This window comes from Erigeron canadensis, chromosome 4, assembly GCF_010389155.1.
Source record: "Erigeron canadensis isolate Cc75 chromosome 4, C_canadensis_v1, whole genome shotgun sequence".
Lineage (NCBI taxonomy): Eukaryota > Viridiplantae > Streptophyta > Magnoliopsida > Asterales > Asteraceae > Erigeron > Erigeron canadensis.
The window spans coordinates 29321781-29337329 of NC_057764.1; the positions used below are offsets into that span (position 1 = coordinate 29321781).

Below are 15549 nucleotides of genomic sequence, written 5' to 3' on the forward strand. Positions count from 1 at the left end.
TTTTTAACAATTTTCGTTTTAATGGCTGGTAACAAGTTTAGTAACTTCTTTATAAACTAAATATTATAAAATTCACCTGTTTGGATGTCACTGTTAGAGTTTGAATCATTTTCAAATAAATAAGATAACCCCCAAGTTGTCCATCCTGATTTTATGGCAAGACCGGTCCGTTCCAAAAAACTGGGTTTTAAAATATTGATTCTTGTATGCATGTAAGTATATCAAAAAATGAAGCACCCTATTTGAAAGAACCATTCAACTTTCCACCTTATTATACTTTTTGTGTTTAGTGTACCTTAATAAAAATTAAAAAAATCTATATCTATCTATATCTATATTAATAATAAATAAATATGATAATATGGCTTCACATCTTAAAGATGGGATAAAAGTAATGACAAACGAGATTCGAAAAGCATTATGCAAATACAATAAGCTAGATAATTCAAAGCTCAAAATAAGCAATTGCAAGAATGGGGTTGGTTTTGAGATAAGTCATGGGACAATCACAATATCATATCCAATAATCAAATACAGTTAAGCGATCTTTAGATCATGCATGATCTCTTGCTTCCTTTAGAAATAATATAAAGAATTAAATGAATTGAACTAGTACTGTATATATATATCAAAAGATAATACTGCAATCAAGATGAAGATGGAGAGTCGTCCTGATTGTCAAAGATCATGGCTCTCCCTACTTTTGCAAGAGCAAAGCAAAGCTTGTTGTGTTTCCTAAACGACCACACTTGAATGATGGAGTTTTCTACCAAATCCTCCACATGATCCGCCACAAATTCGCTCCAATGCGTCTTTAAAACATAACTTTGGGTTGTTTGCATATTCCATTTAACCAAATTCATCGGTTCCTTGTAAATTTCTAGTTTTGGTCCGACTAGTTGAACATCCAAACTTGATCTATTATCCAGTTTCTCTTTTTCGTCAGGTGTTAAGAATTCAAGTGTCTTCAACTGGTTAATAGGCATGGCTAACCGGTTTTGGCCTCGTCTTAAGTCACTTGTAAACAAGAGTTTTTGGATCACCAATGTTAAGTCCGTACCATTTATCGCATCACTTGTGATGAATTCTTTTAACCGTTTGGTTACTTCATTAGTTATTGGTGGTTTGCTTTCCAGCTCCTTTACAATATCCTTTTGTTTCTTCCTTTTCAACTTCATCATCTCTTTGTCATTCTCACCGTCACATTCGTCCTCAGTAATGGACGAATGTGAACGTTTGGATGATGATGATGATGCTGAGTTCTTTTTCGTTTTTGATCCAACCGTTTTCTTGGCTAACTCATAGTCCTCCTCCTCCTCATCATCATCATCATTAACCGGCGAATGTGAACGTTTGGATGATGTTGCTTTGTTCTTTGTTTTGGGTTTTGGCTTGCCAACTTTATCATCCATAGTAGGGTAATGTGAACCATTGGATATCAATTTAACTTTCTTTGGTTTTGGTTCGATATCATCGTCGGTTGGTGAATGTGATCTTCGCTTGGATGACGTTTTACTCATTTTTGTTTTTGGTTTGATAACTTGCTTGGCTAGCTCGCTGGATGATGAATAATGTGCACCTTTGAAAGTAGTGGATGTTTTCAACTTTGTTTTTGTGTCAATAACTTGCTTGGCAACCAACTGATCGTAGTCCTTATTGTCCTCGTCATTAGACCAAGATACACGTTTCGATGATCTAGGCATCATCTCCATACTGCTTTCTGGCTCGATAACTTGCTTATTAGCTAACGACTCTTTCTGATGATCTGCTTCTCTTTCCATCCTTAGCATATAAGCTTCGTAGTCATCGTCATCTTCTTCATCAGCAATAGGACAACAACGCAACTTAGTTTTTTTTGGTGAATCTTTTGGCACTGTCGTCCTGCGACCATAAATTTAATTATCATTGAACAATCAAATTTAAGATCAAGGAAGGCGAAACAAGAAAATTAGTCGAAAACATAAAAACGATCATATATAAGATCAAGTCTTGATTTTTAAATAACCAACTATGTTATAAATACATAATAAAAATTACTCATAAGTTGTTATTTACGAGTAATATTTTTAGAAAAACCTCTAATACGTTTGGTTCGAAAATTTTAAGTACGTACATAAATTACATAACTTACACCCATATATATATTCATAATAAAATAGTATAATTATACACAACACTAATTTGCAACATATGGTCTTAATCCTTAACTGTATATATATTCTTGATTGTTGACTAACATGCTTATAATCCTAGCTAGCTATATGCATATGTATTCTGATGATCAGTGGAAAAAAAAAAAGATTAACAAGATAAACGAAACTAATTACCCTGCAGCTTGTTTAGCACTAGTGTAAGGGGAGAAGGCTGATTTCCTGCCTGGAGCAAGAAAGTCGATATAAGAATGATCTTTTGGAAGAATATTATAACTGGCATGAACATTGTCGACGTTACTCGGAAGTACGCCCATTGATTTCATATTTTTTACGTACAATATATCAGAATCGATTTCTAAGCAATTAATCTTCGAACCAAGAAAAAAGAAGAAGATATATTATACGAATTCAAGTCTAGAACTTAATTGATATGCACGGTTATTGTCGTACGTGCATTATATATAGAGGTGAGGGTGTATGTATTAAGTCGAACAATATGCATAATGACCTGTTTGGAATAGGACACGGTCATTAATTATGGAAAGTGATCTATATATTATGAGTTCATAATAAATAAACTAAATAATGTATTTTTTTGGGATTTTGGTAATACATGAAACTATATATGGTAATTTACATATAAATCCACCACTTTGCTAATGTATATTCTTTAAATAAAATTAAACTTAATGGAAATTGTTAATTGTAAGTGGAATAGAACTAGAAATCTAATATATTAACCGGACACGCAACATGTTTAGTCCTCATGGGTTAAAAAAAAGTAGCACATATATAGACTACTAAACCTAGGTAGTAAAAGTAGGAAAGTAATTACATATGAGTTTTACTAATTATAGCCCTAATGTCTTTTTGATTAATTGTTCTTTTACCATAAAATTTAGAAAATTAACTTTGAATATGAAAAAATTCAATTTTTTTATGCATGTTATTAGCATTTTCCATTATATATTCACTACAAACAATATTGCATTCGTTCACACTTTTAAGTGAGTGTGAACAAATTAAAAGTTTTGTCACGCTTTTTAGTGTGTAGAAATATATTGAATTAAAAGTGTTTGAAAATTTCTTCATACTAAAAAGTGTGTATAAATAAAAGTTCACACTTTTTAGTGTGAAATTTTAAACTTATTTTGTCACACCTCATTTGTCCACGGTAACTATTTTTTTAGTTACCGTGGACAAATGAAGTGTGACAAAATAATTATGAAAGTTCACACTAAAAAGTGTGAACTTTTATTTCTACACACTTTTTAGTGTGGAAAAATTTTCACACACTTTTAATTTAATATATTTCTACACATTAAAAAGCATGACAAAATTTTTAATTTATTTACACTCACCTAAAAGTGTGAACAAATGCAATATGAATTGTAGGCACACACATATTTGGTTTCTGAGTCATACCTCCACAAACCGGCGCCCGATTCTTACATAGGCTATACAACCACCGTCGCCGGAATCGAATTCGGTGTCATACCCCCAAACACCGCCTCCCTATTGTCTCATAGCCACCAATCATCGTCGCCGGGATCGGAACCGGTGTCATATCCATCACCCACTGCCACCGGAATTGGATCCGGTGTGATGTCCACCACCCCATCTGCGCCGTCATCAGCACCCCCATATCCTCAGCCCTCGCCACCACCTAATCTGAATGGGTTTGTTTGGCTTATTTTCTTTATATCTTTAGTTGATTATTATTTATTAACTTAATACGAAGTAATATTTTTATAGAAATTCATAGTTAATTCAGTACTGCTCGATTAATAAATTCTTTATTTTAACTTATATCACTATTATTAAGGCTGGCTATGAAAATATTGTACATTCATGGAAGATTTCATGTTTTGCTTATTTTCATTATGCAGATAATCAAATTTATGTAATTATTATTTAACAAAAGACTTTACAATGAAGTCTTTGATGTTATATTGAAGAGTTTGAATGATGGTCTATTCTTTCTTTATTTAATGTTGCGGTGTATATGAGGTGGCTGACATCAAGGAGGGAATAGTCTAACGACGGATCAACATCTTGATCAAATTTTGAAGGTTTGTTTCCTTTAACTGCTTCTGCATGGTCTTTCCTTTATCCTTTTGGTTATGCTTACTGTATGTGTTGTATGTGGGAACTCATATTTGATAGGCCCATAATAGAAATGTGACGTGCTTATTGGCAAGACGAGGGGCTTGATACTAATTTTCCATTCTATCTATTTGGACATGGACTTATATGCCAGATTCCTCTTCATCAAAGCCCTCAAAAGCGCCTGAACTGATAGGTTTTTTCCATTCTATCTATTTGGACATAGACATATACTAATTGTGTTTTGACCATGTTTAAACAATTGAATGTCGTTTTTTATATTTTTCATACAGAAAAAAGATTACTACAAAACAACTTAATCCAGATCCATTTTTTGTTTTGACCATGTTTATGGCTATTAAATGTCGTTTTTTATATTTTTTATAACCCAATGTTTATCTTTTCATATCTATCTTTGGTATATATTGTGATTGATTTGGAAGACATTTATCTTTGGTAACCTCCAAATTTACAGCCTTTTCAAATTTACATACCGAGTCTTTTTTTATCTTTAGGATATATTTTTTGATTTCTAATACTTTTGTTCAGATTGAGTTGAGGTAAATCTTCAATTTTTTTTATGTTTCTACTATTTGTTTTTCCTATCTTTTTTATATTACATCAATTTTAGGGGTTTTCCACTTTGAATCAAGATTCCTTTAAAATTTTTTGGGTTTTTTAACATATTTTTTATATATTAATGTCGTCAGCAAGGAAACTGTTACCTTAATTATGTCAAAATGAACGTTAATAAAGTCGCTTCACATACCACTATCACGTTATAAACAAAGCCATGTTCATGATATGGAGCGGTTACATCGTTTATATGCCTATGATATGAGAGGCATGTATAGGTACTCTTCCTATGTACATAACTAAAGTGAGAATAGCTATTGGGTTCTGATTTTCATTTCTGTCATATTTGATTGTGGATTGGTGTAAGTAATTGATTCTATTTTCAAGTTAAGTGCCTTTTATCTTTTTGTCTTGGTAAATGCCTTCAAAGTTATTTTTTTAATATGTTTTAATGTTTGGTTTATTGGTTGTTACCTATTTAACCGTGATGAAGTAAACGACATGAACAACTTCAATGCTTAACGTTCCTTACAGTGGAGCAAAGGGTAGAATGAGGTGCACATCTAAGGATTTGAGTTTGTGGGAGCAAGAACGTCTTACTCGGATTTTTAGGTTAAAGATACATGACATTATTGGAGTACGTTAACACCACCTGTGATCACTAATGCTGTTTGTACAGTTGATCATAAAAAAGAAATTAACAATTTCAATATGGAAAATTTAGAATAATATTGTTTGCATGATTCGACGACCGTTCTATAGGATTCATGTCATACATGATTACATGAATAACCAAGGTAGATATGCATCTTATTATAGAACAGAATTTATCAAACTTTCCAATGGTGTGGGATTTTTTCAGATTATGGCTTTTGGATTTTGGATGAGTGCTCAAAATTTCATGGTTACTCTCCCGTTGTCACTTGAAAGCCAATAGTGAGTATATTTTTAATATATGTAAAAAGCATGAAATTACTTTTTATGAGATAGAGATAATTTATTGTTGTCTGGGGATTGCTCGGAAAAAAGGCCTCATTATATTAAACAATGCAAAACGATTAACCCATATGAAGAATTTTTGCAACCTCTCACCTCTCACTTTTTATCCTGTGAAACACTTACTTTTGTGTGATTATAATTGTCTGCTATAATTACTGAATAAATACATTATCTGCATTTGCTTTAGTAATATTTTTGTTGTCTTGCGTGTGTATTCTACTATGTACAACCCATTAGTTTGTTCGTACATTAATGCACTAACACGGTATTGTAACACTTAACCACCAATATTTTAAGGGTCCGCTGCAACGCGCGGGTACCCTTCTAGTAGTAGCAAAAAAGCGTCACTCACACACTGACTGTTGAAGAACACAGGGAGGGAATTGAGAAGATAGTGAAGGAGGTTGAAAGAAGAAATTGGAGGTTAATAAAAATAACTTGATTATTGTTGATAACTAACTAACTAATTATATTCAGGTATAAACTCCTCCTAATTTTTTATTTATTTATTTTATATCTATTTAGTTTTTGATTGATTTAGGGTTTAATGTGAGAAATTGGGGAAAATTTTGTATTCAAAACTGAAATTAGTGGAAACCTTATACATATGTCTCGTTTTATTTTACTTGTATATAAATATGTATGGTTTATTATCTTTTTTAAGATTTTGATTAGTTTGGGGTTTAATGTGAGAACTTGAGGGGATTTCGATTAAAACTAAAATTAGCATAAACCTTATACACATGTCTTGTTTTATTTTACTAGTATATAAAAATGGAAGTGGTTCATCATCGGACACCATCCGAAGTTTCAGCACAAGTTGAAGGAGAAGATATTATTAGCACCATGCCAGAGGATGTGGTCACTAATATTATGAATCGTTTGCCGTTAAGAGACGCGGTGGGGACTAGTATTTTGTCAACAAGCTGGAGGTCCAAGTGGACTCTTCTCACCCAACTCATCTTTGATCTAGAGTTCTTTTATATTACGTACACAAAAATTTCAGTTTGATAAAACTGATATAAATAGACTTCTCTTTCATCTTAAAGGTGCAGTCACAAAGTTTGCCCTCTTTATAAGCAATGAAATCGAATTAGATGAAGAGGCTATTCATCATTGGGTTATGTCGTTGTCTAGAATAGGAGGATTAAAGGAACTCACTTTGATAAATTGGTGTCAAACATCGGTTAAGTTGCCTACCCATCTTTTCTCTTGTCTAGAGTTGAAACATTTGCACCTTTATGACTTTGTTTTGTCTCCTTCGCCTAAATTTCAAGGTTTTCCAAAGCTAATAAGCTTAAAATTGCAAACTGTAAGATTCCAAGACCGTAGATGTGGGGAATTAATTGCCCAAAGTCCCTTACTTGAGACTCTGAAAATTTCGAATTACAGACACAAAATTAGAGGAGAAATGAATTTGGTGGAGATTGCAAAACTCAAAAATGTCAAGACGTTATGTTTGCCATTGTAATTGCTTGACAACATGACCATGGTCAGACTTTCCACTGTCTTCCAGCATCTGTCTCTTCTTCCAAAACTTCAGGACCTTACTTTAAATATTGGAAATTGCGAGGTAAGGCTAAGTTGGGTCCTTGAACTTCACTTTACGTAATATTGCAACTAGGATTATTGACTACTTTCACTCATTAAAGTGGCTTTCTATGCATCTTTTGCAGTTCTTGCCGGAAGATGTTGCTCAAAATCCTATCTCCACCACCTTTCCTTTCCTCAAGACTCTTACATTATGGGAAATGGATTTTAGTAGTAATTCCATGTCATCAAGTGCTTTTAGGATGCTTTTTGGCTGTACAAATTTGGAGACCCTATATATTACAGTAAGTGAATAGTTATGCATGATACTGCTCCTTTTGAAAATCGCAGTAATGAATATGTAATTCTCATAGTTGTTGCATTTGAATATTATTTGATCGTGTAGGCTACGTGCAAGGAGGCTGGCAGGGAGCCTGACGTTGAAGTAGACTGCAACATAATTCGGCAGATGCAGCTTCGGAGTGTGTTGTTATCAAATATTAAGGGCAAAAAGAATGAAGTATGCTTGATCAACTCTATACTAGCAAGTTCCCCATTTCTAAATGCAATAACTATTCATCCCAATTCTTCCCTAATTTCCGATGGTGGTGATGTAAAGTTTTGGTTTCTTAACCTGTTGTTGAGGTTCCCTCGGGCCTCCCCCACAGCCGTGATAGCTGTCTGCCCGCTGCAGCATTAGTCAACCTTCCCGTGTTTCTTGTTATTGTCAACTTCTCGTGTTCTTTGTCACTGTCAAGTACACTGACAATCAAACATTTGCTATCTAAGCAAAACTTGTGGTATTCTCTTGCCTTTCCAATATTGTTTTTTTTTTTAAAAATTATTTATAAATTTCCTGTGCCTTGATGTCAATAGCCTGCTCTCCTCTCACAGTTTGGGCAGAGGGCAGAAATTCGACATGAACAAATGGATCCCAAAAACAGTCGATATATTCTTATGGCCTACATCAGATAATCGATTAACAACAATATAATGTTTCGCCAAACATGATATTAGCATATCTTTGTTGTTTAGAGAAAAAAAATGGCGTAGCTGTCTCCTTTTCTTCAACTCAACTCTAATTTCTTTACCAACGTAATTGCCGACCCATGGTTGGTTGGTTCTCTGGCCCATTGAATAGATGAACCTGCAAGGTGTTGTTTATGTTACCTTATGGTGTATCTGGAGATGGGGGAAATGATGTGACTCACTGATATCAACATTTTCCCTCGGGCCTAACCTAAAACATTCCTATGGATGACTCGAAAATGTGGTTTACATCATGGTAGACTCGAATAGCAGGCTCCACTCTCCTTTCGAACTACATCTATTATGCATTTGGAAGATCGATCTTTCATCTTCGATTTAAGTTTTGGTCTTAATTGTTCTTTTCCTACAGTTGCTCGTTCCTCAAATCCTTGTGACCACCATTTTGGTCTTCTTTGTTTCTTGGTCTCCTCTCTCTTTTTTTGCGAGGTTGGTTGTTAATCGGAAAAAACAAATAAAAAGTCAATGTCCACGAAAATAAGAAAGTACACAATTCTAAATGGAATATGTGTTCTGACAAAAGGCAAGTTAAAGCCTAAATTAGTCAAGAGACAGAGAAATATTATGGAATGACCGAATGTTAACTTTTGGAAATACAAGGGGAGTTATATAAAATTGTGCCTATATATAGTGAACGAAAAGCGTAATATGCATTATATATATGTAAAAAAAAACGTAATCGCATGCTCAGTAACGAACGCGGAAAGAAAAAATTGAAGTTAATTGATTAAGTTGATAATAACTACTATACATTTGAGGTATAAACTCTTCCTAATCCATTTATTTATATTTATTTTTATCTCTTTAGTTTTTTCGATTGATTTAGGGTTTAATTTGAGAAATTTGGGGGATTTTTTTTATCAAAACTGAATTGATTTAAGTTTTATATAATGGCTTTTTTTTTTTTTATTATTATTCTGGCTTATACATATGTCTTGTATTACTAGTATATAAAATGGAAGTGGTTAATTGCTGCAAAGCATCCAGAGTTTCAACAGAAGTTGGAGAAGATTTTATTAGCAGGATGCCAGAGGATGTGATCGCTAATATTATGAATTGTTTGCCGTTAAGAGACGCGGTGGGGACTAGTATTTTGTCAACAAGCTGGAGGTCTAAGTGGACTCTTCTCACCCAACTCATCTTTGATCTAGAGTTCTTTATAGCTAAAAGAAAAAGTCACTTTGATAAAACTAATATAAGTAGACTTCTTCATCAGCTTAAAGGTGCCATTACAAAGTTTGTCCTCCATATAACTGATTATATGGAATTGGATACTGAGGATATTCATCATTTGGTTATGGTTCTTTCTAGAATACGAGGATTTAAAGAACTCACTTTGATTAATTGGCGTCAAACATCCATTATGTTGCCTACCCATCTTTTCTCTTATCTTGAGTTGAAACATTTGCACCTTAATAGCTGTGATTTGTCTCCTTCGCCTTATTTTCGTGGTTTTCCAAAGCTATTAAGCTTAACATTGCAAAATGTAAGATTTCAAGACCATAGATGTGGGGAATTTATCCCTCAAAGTCCTATGCTCGAGACTCTGATTTTGGACATCGTGAATCGTGAACTTAGAGGGGAAGTGAAGTTGGTTGAGATTGCAAAACTCGAAAATCTCAACAAGTTGGGCTTGTCATTGTGTTTGCTTGACAATATGACCATGGTCAGACTTTCCACTGCCTTACAGCACCTCTCCCTTCTTCCAAAACTTCAGGAGCTTTATTTAAATTTTGGAAAGTTTGAGGTAAGGTTATGTTAGGTTTTTGAATTTCACTTTACACAATGCTAGCTGTAAGTAGGATTATTGAGTACTTTAACAGATTAAAATGGCTTTGTCTGTGTACCTTTTGTAGTTCTTGGCGGAAGATGTTGCTCAAAATCCAGTCTCCACCACCTTTCCCTTCCTCAAGACTCTTGAATTATTGACAATGGATTTTAGTAGTGTTTCCATGTTAGCCTGTGTTTTTGGGATGCTTTTTGGCTGCACAAATTTGCAGACCCTTCATATCAATGTAAGTGAATAGTTATGCATGATATTATTCCTCTTGAAAATCTCATACATTTGTACATGAATACTATTCTATAATGTAGGCTAGATACAAGAATGACGTCTCCCCGCCCGCCATATTTTCTCCAGAGGTAGACTGCAGCACAATGGGGCAACTACAACTTCGGAATGTGTATTTATCTAATATAAAAGGTTTGGAAAATGAAGTATGTTTGATGAAGTGTATGCTGGCTTGTTCCCCCATGCTAAAGACAATTGTTATCAAGTCATCTATAATGAGCAAAGATGGCAATGAAAAATATAAGCTTGCTAGCAAGTTGTTGAAGCTCCACCGAGCCTCCCCAATGGCGGAGATTATATTTAGTTAGTTGAGTATTCATGAACTAATTTTACATTTTGTTCTGTTGATTTTTTTATCTATACATATGACGTGCCTTTTCCAGCTGACTTCTTTCTATCTTAGTAGAATTTATGTTTTGATAAATGATATGACTAATTTAGTGTTATTAGCATTTGACAACAGACAAATATGGTTGAAACGTCACACTTGATTTCAGGTAAAACGGTTAGTGTTACTATGGTTTCAACTTATCTTGTGTTTCAACTTATCTTGTGTTTCTTGTTATTGTTGATTTGGTTCATTATCTATGACTCTGGCAGGGAGGATTGATATGACTCATGGATAGGATTTATAGTGATGATTAAAAAGATGGTTTTTGAGTTTACCTTAATTGACAATATAATTCAGCAATTAGTTAAGTAATTTATATGTATATTAAACTGTTCTGTTTTAAAAAAATTATATATATATATATATATTGTTGGTAGAGCTAAGAAAATTATATATATATGTTATCCTGATATTTATTTGTATTTCATAACTTCTCGCTAGAATTTATCTATATTATATTATAAAGAAAATAAAGTTTCAACTTTCAACTTTTAATTTCAACAATGTACACATGATAATGCATGATGTATGATACATTAATGACTCGCAACTTTCAACTTTCATTTTCATCTCAACCACTTATTTTTTTATCTCTCTTTCATAAATTGTTTTATTTCTCTAATTCATTCAAAATAATTTATCTTAAAAACCGTACATCGATAAGTTATATAATTTGTATGAGTGTTCTTTAAGTTTCATGCTCTGTCATTAGAGATGTCATTCGATATACTTTCGTACGGCCAAGACATTTGGCTATCACACTCTATGAGCTATCACACTTTATGACTTATCACCCCCACCATTCGCACCGCCGTAACACGCGGACAGTTTCTCTCGTATTAATAAAAGAAAGAAAGAATGTTGACTTTAGGGAAATATAAAGGGGGTTAAATACATATACTGATTTGTTATATCAAAAGGCGTACCCACACACACTGTACTGACAGGGGCGGGAATGAGAAAGATATGTAAGGAGGTTGAAAAATTTAAGTAAATAAAAATAAGTTGATTATTGTTGATATTTAACTACCTACTAGGCTACTAATCCTACTATACATCAGGTATTCAGGTATAAACTCCTCCTAATTTGTTTATTTATTTATTTATTTTTATCTATTTTAGTTTTTAGATTGAATTAGGATTTAATGTGAGAGATTTGGAGGATTTTGATCCAAAACTGAAATCAGCAAAAACCCTTTATAAAACTGAATTTGGGAAATCTATGGATGGGGTGGGGGGTTAAATAGAAATGTGCTTATACATTTTGTTATATTATTATATGTCAAAAAAGCGTAAACACACGGTCTGTGCGTGTGGAACAACAGAGTTGGGGGAAACTGAAGGTTAAATAAGAAACTGAAATTAATAAATCAGTTGATTGTGGTTATTGTTGATTACTAACTACTATACTTTCCGGTGAAAAGAAATTAAAAATAAGAACAATGACAACAATTTTTCACCATTTGATGAAAAAATTTAAGGGTCAAGATCAATTTGGGTATTTTTGAAATATTATGTAGAATTAATGGTAATTATGTCTTTTTACAAGTATTTTTAAGGATATGATAGTAAATGAAAAAAAAGAAATAAAATAAAATGTATGTGTTCGTGGATGCGCATGTTTAAATAAAACAGGGTAGTAATCTATTATATATCCTTTTTAGAGTAATGAAGAAAAAAATGCATCCTCGTTTATATAGTTAATGAAGCAACTCGTTTATATAGTTAATGAAGCAAAATTGCATCATGTTTGCAGACGCATCCATTTTTTTTAATATGATTTGTGCATCCAATTCGAGTTATGCATTCACATTTAAAATTTATGCATCCTTTTTATATAAGAGTCGTGCATAAAAAATTAACATGACTTGGAAGTATAAAAATACTAGCTAATAAACCCGGGTATTTTAACTAAAATTTTTAAAAGGAAAAAAATTATAATAAAAAAAAATGTAATTTTTGTTGTTGACATATTATAACTTGGTTCGGAGATATTAAATTGACTAACATAATTTATATATACGAGGATTGGTGTCCGCGCGTTGCGACGGTTAAACGATGATAATAATACAAAACAGTGGGGGACTCGATATGCGGGTGTGTAAATAGGAAGGAGAGAAAGAAGTGACTGTGTGTTAGATCTTGGTAAGGTGTTTGTCTGATTGTGTTTAGAGATATAAAATTAGAGGTAACGTGTGAATTAGGAGCAATATGAGAATATTGAATAGATTGTTGAATTTCTAAAATAGTTAGTCCAATATATTTTATAAGGGATTGTAGATATATGGGTACCTATTGCATTAACAAAACATAAAAATATTTTTAAATAAAAATAGAAAATTAAAATAAGTATTTAATGAACAATTTATCTTTAAAAATATTCAATATTAAATATTACATCATAAATAAAATAAATTTTTTTGAAAAAAAATATAAATATGCCACATAATGTTGTTTTCTAAAAATAGTTTTGTAAGACAATTTTCTTTTATTATGTATAAAAAAAAGTAACATGACTCAGATCTAATCATTTAAATTGGATGCATAAAAATAACTTGGATGCATAAAAATTAATTTCGCTAGTTGGCTAAATAAAAATAACTTGCATAAAACTAATTTGACTTCGATCTATTAATGACAAAAGTCGAAAACAAATGCAGGAGAATGTTAAGTAAACAAAGGCAAATATTGTTGAGAAATTTTGAAAATTAAATAATAAACAAATACAGTAACGTATGGGGCTTAATTTGAAGAAATGGAAACTAAATAATTTAATATGAAAATTCATATACAAATACAATCATGGTATGGAAGTTGTAAAGTAGAAAACTATCACGGTTATTTTTATGTGGAGATAAAAGAAAAATATTAGCAATTGTAATTTTCAATTTTCTATATATATATAGGGTAATACTTTGGTCAGAACATTTTTAAAATAAGAACGATGAGAACACTTAAAAACATCATTTTGATGCATTAAAAGTCCATAAAACTAACATAGTGCTTAACTAATTATCATTATTTAAGTGTTTAACAACACATTGATCCGTCAAAATCGAAAAAATCACGTTTTTTTGTGCATCCAACAAAAAACAAGATTTTTTCGATTTTGACGGATCAATGTGTTAATAAACACTTAAATAATGATAATTAGTTATGCACTATGTCAGTTTTATGGACTTTTAATACATCAAAATGTAGTTTTTAAGTGTTCTCATTTTTTCTCATTTTAATTTCGTTCTCATTTGATTGTATATATATATATATATAGGGGGACAATCAAATAAGAACAGTCTTAAAATAAGAATGGTATAATAACTAATATTTATCCAATTAAACAATAACTAATATATATGATAGAATATATTATTGGATATATATTAGTTATTATTTTATTGAATAAATATTAGTTATTATTCTATCGGATATATATTAGTTATTATTATATTTGTTTATTATATTAAAATTATCGTGTAAAAAATATAAATTGGATATATATTAGTTATCATTTTATTGGATAAATATTAGCTATTATTCTATTGGATATATATTAGCTATTATTATATTTGTTATTTATATTAAAATTATCGGGTTAAAAGTGTAAATTAAAGTCAAAATTAAGAAATCGAGAGTTGTGATTGGTCGATAAGTTATTAAAGCAAGTATGCTTTAGTATAATAAAAAATTCTCTCCATAATTCAACTTTGGATGCTTTATGTGCCTCATGAACCAGTTCCATTTTTCTTCATGAACCAATTCCATTTTTCTTCAACAAAATATAAAGAAGTTTAATCTTAGATATAAATTACTAAAATATATATTGTCATGGTATACTCAAAAACCATATTTTTACCCATCACTTGAATCCCATCTTCTCTATTGGATTTATGGGTTAGAACACTTCATTTGGTTATTACAACAATATTATAACCAAACTAAATTAAAATCACAAATAGAACACAATATATTACCACTCTTGCCTTTTGTCAGAACTCATATTCCAATTTGAATTGTGTTTCTTCTTATTTTTGTGGACATTTTTTTTAATCCATTAACAACCAACCTCCCAAAACAAGAGGGAGGAAACCAAGAAACAAAGAAGATCAGAATGGTGGTCAGATGGACTCAAGGAACAAGCAACTGTAAGAAAAGAAAAACTAAGACCAAAACTTAAATGGAAGAAGAAAGATCGATCCTCCAAATGCATAATAGTTGCAGTGCAAAGGCAGAGTAGAGCCTGCTATGATGTAAACCACACTTCCTAGTTATCCATAGGATTGTTAGGCCTGAGGCAGTGCCGTCTCCAAAAACATGAAAAAAATTCAAGGCCCGGCTCAAGAATTAAAGATGATTCCTTAAAATAATATGTAAATAAAACACTATATATATATATATATATGGAAAAATATCTATGCCTCGTGATTTTACCTATCTTAGGTGTTAAAAAAAGTTACAAATTAAACATTTGAATTTGATAAACATACATAACCCTCTTGAATTTTAAATAATCCCCCATAAAATACACATATTTACCTAAGATATGTACTGCATCTTTTACCTAAACTTTTTCATATTGTCCCCAAATATATATATAGGGAAAAGATAAAATGAGTCCAGTTTATTTTGAGTCCAATTTGAGTCTATTGATTTTCTTTCATCTCCTCAAATTTCAACCA

General features: G+C 31.8%; 2 protein-coding genes across 2 annotated transcripts; both read left to right on the forward strand.

Annotated features, from left to right (window-relative positions):
• Window positions 1-6608: 6608 nt before the first annotated feature.
• Window positions 6609-7305, forward strand: LOC122597341. The gene is made up of 2 exons (XM_043769943.1): window positions 6609-6744; window positions 6884-7305. The coding sequence occupies exons 1-2, from the start codon at window positions 6609-6611 to the stop codon at window positions 7303-7305; spliced, it is 558 nt and encodes a 185-aa protein (XP_043625878.1).
• Window positions 7306-9366: 2061 nt separating this feature from the next.
• Window positions 9367-10790, forward strand: LOC122597342 (F-box/FBD/LRR-repeat protein At1g13570-like). The gene is made up of 3 exons (XM_043769944.1): window positions 9367-10158; window positions 10268-10426; window positions 10506-10790. Exons 1-3 carry the CDS (start codon window positions 9367-9369, stop codon window positions 10788-10790), a joined length of 1236 nt encoding a protein of 411 aa, XP_043625879.1.
• The last annotated feature ends 4759 nt before the right edge of the window (window positions 10791-15549 follow it).

What these genes read in the sequence shown, in the direction of transcription:
- LOC122597341 (XM_043769943.1), top strand. Translation starts at nt 6,609, where the DNA reads ATGGAAGTGGTTCATCATCGGACACCATCCGAAGTTTCAGCACAAGTT. An exon ending in AAGAGACGCGGTGGGGACTA is followed by an intron (nt 6,745 to 6,883) that starts GTATTTTGTCAA and finishes TTCATCTTAAAG; the next exon opens with GTGCAGTCACAAAGTTTGCC.
- LOC122597342 (XM_043769944.1), top strand. Translation starts at nt 9,367, where the DNA reads ATGGAAGTGGTTAATTGCTGCAAAGCATCCAGAGTTTCAACAGAAGTT. An exon ending in TAAATTTTGGAAAGTTTGAG is followed by an intron (nt 10,159 to 10,267) that starts GTAAGGTTATGT and finishes TACCTTTTGTAG; the next exon opens with TTCTTGGCGGAAGATGTTGC. An exon ending in TGCAGACCCTTCATATCAAT is followed by an intron (nt 10,427 to 10,505) that starts GTAAGTGAATAG and finishes TCTATAATGTAG; the next exon opens with GCTAGATACAAGAATGACGT.